Consider the following 7,436-nt stretch of genomic DNA (forward strand, 5'->3'; position numbering starts at 1 on the left):
TAACGGTTTAGTACGGCTATTTTATAGGTTTGGGGGTCCATCGACGTTGAGGACGGATAATGGTCCAGAGATGAACAACCAATACATCGAACAGCTGTGTGGTTATTACCATATAAGTCACCGTCGAGGAGCTGCTAGACATCCTCAATCGCAGGGTAGCGTTAAGCGTGCTAACAAGGTTATTGTTGGTATACTGCGTAAGATAGTGGAATCTACGGAATCGATCGATGAGATAGATTTATTGGTCCAACAAGCTTTATATCATTACAGGCTTCGGGAGACGTCCACCCTCGGGATATCCCCGTTCATGGCAATGTATGGTTGGCAACCAGCATTGTATCCGACTCCATCTGTCTCGGAGTTTTCTTGGGACTTGTCTTCATGGGTTGATCGACAGATTCATCAACGAGCATGGTTTAATGATTATATAGACGATATGCTGGCTTCTTCGGTTGTGAACCCTGTTAACAAGGATCCCCTTATTATTGATTTAACGCCTGGGATGGCTGTTATGTTGCGTCGTGATGACCGTCATGCGAAGTTACTACCTGCTTATGAATCCGGCTTTGAGGTGGTTCGATTAGTGTCTCTTACGATGGTGCAACTAAAGCGGAGAGATAGATCGTCGAAAGTGCTGAATGTTCACACCTCTTTGGTGGTTCCTGAGGTAGCTAATTTGAGTAAAGAGATCGGCCCTAACAGTAGTGACATCGATGATGAGGACGATACTGTTGAGATATTTTCACCCGTTGCTCCCCAAGTGGAGGAGGTGGATGATGATGATGATGATGATGATGATGATGATGTTTCGGTTGATCGTGGTTATGATGGGCACAAATTACGACCTCGTAATATTCTCCGCCCCCCTGATAGATATAGCCCATCAGGAGGAGGGAATGTGAGAGAATGATATAGGATTGTGCGCTGTGTCGTGACGACAAGATATCGATAAGCTGAAGTTAAGCTGATTAGTGATTCCCTATTCCCAATAATTGTATTCATACTGGTTTTTACTCCTTTACTCTCTCCTACAACGAGAAGAGTGGTTGAGTTCTAGTACATGCTGCCAGCAGAAGAACTGATAGGTACAACCGCTGTGCCGACAGAATCGGGTGCGGCCGGAATAACTTCGTCTGCTTCAACAATAGGAGATGGCAATGGAGAGGTAATCGACGACTAGGCGTAGACCGAGTGTACCCCTGGTCCAGGGGTCCTTGACCAGAGAGTCAGGAGTTATGACCCCATCCTCACAATTGATAGTCAGAGGACGGGTGTTGAGCAGCAACGACACTTCTAGCAGGAGTGGACGTAAAGAACGAACATCCTGCATACCCCGGGGGTCGAACTCCCGGAGCATACAACGGGTATAAGGTATCAACAACATCGGTCTGAGAAAAGTCCTCACAACGCCATGCAGCCTTTCATAACACGACCTTTCCCACGGAGCAACGGCAGCGTTCAACCAAGAGAGAATATTGTGGTCATTAAAGAACTGATTCCATTGAGAACTTTTGGAGTAGGATGCTGTGAAGGTCTGTGAGATTCGGCTTGTGTCAATTGTTGTCTCTCGTGATATTTGTCCCATTGTGGTTGATTCTCAGCGTATCATCGCTGAGCTAAGCTGTAGTCATTTGCCTACCAGTGATGATTATAAGTTAAGTCTCTCTAATATTTTGGTCGACGTTGGGTTCTGGCTCTCAATAGATGATCTATGAGTCATAGACTATGACTGAGGACCAACTGGGGGGTCCCCCATAACATAACAAACTCTTGGAATGCCATGATGAGACCTGTAGTAGATTCCGTGGGAGTGTAAATAAGAGTCCTATAACGCGTAGCCACACAACAGAAGTTCACTACTTCAACACGCTCAATAGTGACATAATCGATTCCAATGGCCTCATGAGGCCGATACGAAGGAGTGGTAAGGAGAGTACGAATATCGAATATCGGTCCCCAACCGGTAATGTCCATCTAGCCTTACGGTCGAAACGAATACATAAGACGCACTATTTTCTACAAATCTGTCTACCTGCTACAGTCACACAGGTACGTCAATACCCAGTGAGCAATTGAGACCGCGAATACGGAGGAGAGCAATAATCGTTGGTCCAACGACGTTGGAACGATGAATGTCTCTGAGGAGAAAACCCTGCATATACGATGAAACATACGGTGCATACTCTACAATCCTCGTTGGTGCTGCCGAGCGAAGGCGGACAACATCATGAATACGGGAGTAAGGCCCCGTTCCCCGACCTACATCACTGGAGGTGGGTAAGCTGAGACCAGACTGTTGGTTACTACGAATGACAACTAACAGATCCGAACGATTCGATACAGTAGGATAATCTGTGAAAGTGTCAGAATTGAGGTCACGGGCAAGAGTTTTCCATGTCCGAAGACACCATCGCATAACCGCCACCAAATAGAACATATCTCTTGCCCCCCAGGTTCATTATTTCAGACGACGAGCGAGTGGAAAACCCGGAGACGCACTCGGCTCCGCTGACGAGTCTCTGGTTAGGCGGCACTTATCAATGAATGTAGTTGACTGTAGATCAGGAACAATAAAGGAAAGACACTCCTCCACCAGATGTACCGCCAAGTTATATCCAGCGTGGGAGTCTGAGGTCGGTTACCGACCGGCGTGCATCTTCTCGGCCGACGGCCGTTTCGGATAGACCTTTCTTCTTCCTTCCAACCTCAGTCTGATCTCCTGCCACGACCGCTTGCAGCAAACTTTGCTGCAGGCGGTCGTGGCAGGAGATCAGATTTTGCTGAGCAAAGTATGTATAGGTGCCGAAGCCCGCGGGATAGACGCTTCCAACACTCTGCTCAACCCATCCGCTCTCGTGTTAGCTACTCCTGGGAGATGACGTATCTCATATGGGACTACAGCCTTGATGACCTGCAGTTGAGAGCCAAAAGCCGCGACCAGCCGTATAATGGCGTCTCTCTTGAGTGCCGTTACCTTCAACGTAGATGCAGTAGTTTGGCACCAGCGGACAGACGCAACGCTATCACATCCAATTGTCAGGTTCAACCACTGTTCTAATGGCTTGCGGGGCTGGTATTGGGTCGACTGCAGTTGTTGGAGCACCCGAGCGACACTGGCGACCCCACGGGACTCCCGTGACGGGAGAGACTGATCAACTACTGTCGATAAGAGTGGTATCTGGTTTGACCAGGAGACCATATCCAGCCGTCGGTCATCAGTGGCACCTCTTTTCCCGACGGGAGCTCCAGATAAATGTAATAACCATCATCCGAGCCACTAGAATCAGTTTGCAGAATCAGGCATCTCGTCTCCGATGTTGAGAGTATTGGGGCCCCATGATGATATAGATGCTCAGAGCCTTCACTGATATAGACTATCATCTGTTCGCGGGTACGCCGCCAGCACTATCGCTGTCTCGGAGTAAGACCCTCATCATTCAGCCTAGTCGGCCAGGACGTCGTTCGCGGTATACGTCCGAAGAGTCTTCGGGCTGTGTCACATAACGAGTTGACTCCAGCATGGAGCCCGGCCATATCCATCCCCAGGGCACCAGCAAAACGTTAAACAACCTGGCAAGACCAGCAATCCGTTTCTAACAGTTTATTAGCATTCTCCAGTCCAGATCGTCGATTGCAATCACTCACCAGTTCCCCCTGATCGTAAGAAATCAAGATGTGACGTCTTAGACGTCAATCACTGCCATAGACTCTCGAATGTATGGGTGAAGAGGCGCCACCTGGGATCGTACGGATTGATAGACGAATATAGCAAATTTCAAGACAGAGGCTGCGAATCCACACAGGGATGGGTAAGGTGATATATCGCTAGTAAGAATACAATCTTGCATGCATCTTCCGTTGAGAAGTGTAACAACCGATCATCAACAAAGTGTGCTATACAACTCACCACCATATCGCATAACGTTGACGTACGGAATGATTGGATTTGTTCGATCTGGGCCGAACAGACATTCGAAGCCTACTGCTATGTCCTAGGTATCGTTTGTCATTGCCACAGTGCAAGGCAAACTCCGGTAAGCAATCCTCATGGTCCACCATTCCGCGGATCGGCTGATCCGGACTGAGAAGGTTTGAAAGAACTGCACAGACGCAACATATAGAAAACACTATGCACATCTGCGGTCACGACTAGTGGAGAACATGTTACCCGAAAAGATAATACGATTCCCGGTACTGGCCCTGAGGAGCCATTGTTCACACAATCAGTTTCAGATTCGGTAAATGGACCAACTGTGGGGGGGGGTCACAGTAATACTAGGCACAGCGCCCAGTAAAGGTCTATCTGAGTATACACGGTCTTGGAAAACTGATGACGATATTGAATACTCACATATTCAAAGGAGTGACGGACCGTCAATGATAGTAGGGTTGGTATCCGCATCGCGGCAAGTATTACGGCTCGCACTTGAATTAACGGTATGATGGGTTTTATCGCCATGCACAGAAGATTCAAGTGGTTCATAGACGTAGTCACATGGATCAGTAATTCCACAGGGAGCGTTGTTAGTATTTCAGACTCCTTCACCACCTCTCGGAGATGGAGCCTCGATCAGTTTGCCGACTCCATAACTGGCCTACCGCGAGTACGAATGATCGGATCTTCAGACCCTGAGACGTTCCCTCGGAGCTCGTGGGAATACTGTTGTTGATCAGCTTCAAGGGTTCGGCCTTGTTGTCAGAGGTATCGAACCCGTACCGGTGCTCACGTTTGTGGACATGAACATGCACTTCCTTAGCATCGAGATCACTGACGGCCTTGCGGATCGACACTGGGGAGATCGCCTTATCAGCGCGGAAGCACACGACAGATTTCTCCGGGAAATTAGATGCTCACTCAGTAATGCTAGGTCAACGCCGTAGATATCCCTGGTCTGACCAGGCTGGTCATCCGACACTTGTCGAGTCCGATCTGGTGACGCTTTAGGTAACCTAAATTAGGTTGCAGGTGATGGGTCGCCTCCGCAAAGCTACAAACCGACCGTATCATTTGACATAAATTAACCGCTGGTGATAACCTAAGGGCAGGAGCCGTGTTGTGAACCCGGACGAAATCCTCCCATATAGGCGCCTCTCCTTTCGGGACTTCTCCCAGGAATCCTGGGCCAGGATGCGGTTGAAGGCCTGATTGAGTATATCGCTCAATGCGAGTCGCCACTGGCGACTCGCTACTTTGTCTATGCCCGGTGCCTCCTGTCGTTCTCCTGTGTCAACACGACCCGACATTAGCTGGAAAGATGCTACCCAAACGTACATTTGACCCTAGACTCTAGAGCCTAGAGCTAAGATGGCTACGAACTTAGGAACGCTCAATGCTCAAAATCAATAGTACGGAATGTACCCTATGCTCACACCGTTGTATGCAAGCACAAGGAGAAAGTCTGTATCCATTTACAGAAAGGTGACGCCCTATGCCGCACAGACTGATGGAGCATCAATACCGTGTAGCCGGCAAGCTCAGAGCTATTTGGACTGCTTTGTAGGCATTTATTTCCCCGATATCAGATACCCCAAGGTTATTCGGTAAACCATTGGTCCGAGACTTGATAATAGTGTCCACTATTTCTTGGCTATCTAGACCGAGCGTACCCAGCAAAGCCGCGACACCGGCAACCGTAGGAGTCGACATCGATGTACCAGTCATATAACCATAGTGCCCGTCTAAGATAGTTGAATAAATATTAACACCGGGTGCGGCAACCTTCGTTGCAGAACCAGCATTCGAGAAAGAGGCGAGAGAGATAGTTTCGGTTGGATCGGAAGTACTGGCGGCCACACAGAGCATTGGTGACGTTTCGTTAGCGTAGGAGCACGGATAATCCGTCACATTTTCCAAATTGGCCCCGTCGTTTCCAGCCGCAAAAACGGCCAAATGCCCAGCAGCAGCGGCGTTCTTGAATGCGGTCTTCAGAATCTCACTCTCATCATACCACCCGTAGGAATGAGAGGAGACTGCTACACCCTTTGCAACCGCGAAGTTGAGGGCTCTCAGTGCGTCACTCTTAGATCCATTTCCGGTGGCATTAATGAACCTGAGTATCATCAGCTTGACTTTTGGCGCAGACCCATCTATATTTGCCACCCCTGCGATACCAATGCAATTGTTAGTCTGAGCTGCTGCGATACCAGCACAGTGAGTACCGTGACCATGGTCATCAGTTACATTAGTATTGTTGGATATGAAGTTGTAGCCGATATTATTGTAATGATTCCTCCAGAACTGAGTGACCAGATCAGGATGAGTCATGTCAACGCCAGTGTCGCTGATAGCCAACACAACATCCTTCAGCTTCCGTCCGGCTGAGCGAGCCGCTTCAAAAGCAGCGCCTAAATTGATAACCTCGAGGTTACGCTGGCATGAAGAACCTGGGTCGTTTGTGCCGAGAACAGGATCGCCACCAGTGCACTTGGCCGTGTCCGTGGTGAAGGCCGGATACAGAGTGACCCTCGAGTCGGGCTCGCAATCGAAGTCGATGCTCAACATATGATTTGCTTTCCTCAAGTAGTTCAGAATTTGATTTTGACCAGCCGGACATCTGGAGTCTATAATTTGTACCCCCAATGCCTTCAAGTCATAGACCATCTCATCTTGTGCGAAGCATCGTTCACAATCAAGATCATCTTGACTGAGAGATTGTACCGTTCCGTCAGAGGCCGCGAGAGCCTGTGCCATCATTCTTGGTACATGACGAATGTCGAGTGGGACTCCACGGTGAGATATCCTTAGCAGCGTGCGACTACCAGTGCTCGCACCGAAGCTGATAGTGACGGCGAATAGAGTCCAGAAGAGGGCAGAGCGCTTTGACATAAAGCTTCTAATAACAGCCTGTTATGTGCAGAAAAGACGAAACTGTGGCAGCTCTTGGGTTCAGTATCTCTGCCCTCAAATGGAATTGACACTGGTTGTAACGAAGTTCACTTCTGTACACTTTCCGTTTCACGCACGCCTGGCACGTGAAAACGCAGACGCAGACGCACATTTGCGCACGCGCGACATTTTCACACGCAGACCCAAGTTCTGGTGTAGATCCGCTACACATCTTATGTTGCGTTGAACAGGGAAGAACATAAGATGGGCAGAATCTCTTCAGTGCGGGGAGAGTGTCTATTCAAGCTTTGTCCAACCTAAAGCCAGACGATTGACGAGCTGTCTTCATACCCCTACTCCACCAGTTCAAATTTAGAGTTCTTTAACATTGCTAGAATTAACAAACATAGAAACTAGATAGAAGGGTGTACGAGAGATAAGAACTGAGAATGAGATGAGCAACAAAGTGATCAAATGGAGCAGCATAATCGAATAGGTTGTGGGCGGCAACGAGCGCACGTCACGTCACCAATGGCGTCACGTCACCGGGAGTGACGAGAACATACCGTGGATCGGGATGTTAGGAGACAGAGAGTCCCCTTGCCTGGAC

At 48.8% G+C, this 7,436-nt stretch overlaps 2 protein-coding genes across 2 annotated transcripts; both read right to left on the reverse strand.

The window, feature by feature from the left end:
* Positions 1-4,599: 4,599 nt before the first annotated feature.
* On the reverse strand, positions 4,600-4,790 carry Pmar_PMAR018163 (hypothetical protein; the record flags this gene model as incomplete). Its single annotated transcript, XM_002784783.1, has 1 exon — positions 4,600-4,790. A coding segment is annotated over one exon (191 nt), but the record flags the coding sequence as incomplete, so codon positions are not given.
* Positions 4,791-5,452: 662 nt separating this feature from the next.
* Pmar_PMAR018164 (Major intracellular serine protease precursor, putative) lies at positions 5,453-6,502 on the reverse strand (the record flags this gene model as incomplete). The annotated part of the gene is made up of 1 exon (XM_002784784.1): positions 5,453-6,502. The coding sequence occupies one exon, from the start codon at positions 6,500-6,502 to the stop codon at positions 5,453-5,455; it is 1,050 nt and encodes a 349-aa protein (XP_002784830.1).
* Between the last annotated feature and the right edge of the window lie 934 nt (positions 6,503-7,436).

Source organism: Perkinsus marinus (genome assembly GCF_000006405.1).
Source record: "Perkinsus marinus ATCC 50983 genomic scaffold scf_1104296934592, whole genome shotgun sequence".
NCBI lineage: Eukaryota > Perkinsozoa > Perkinsida > Perkinsidae > Perkinsus > Perkinsus marinus.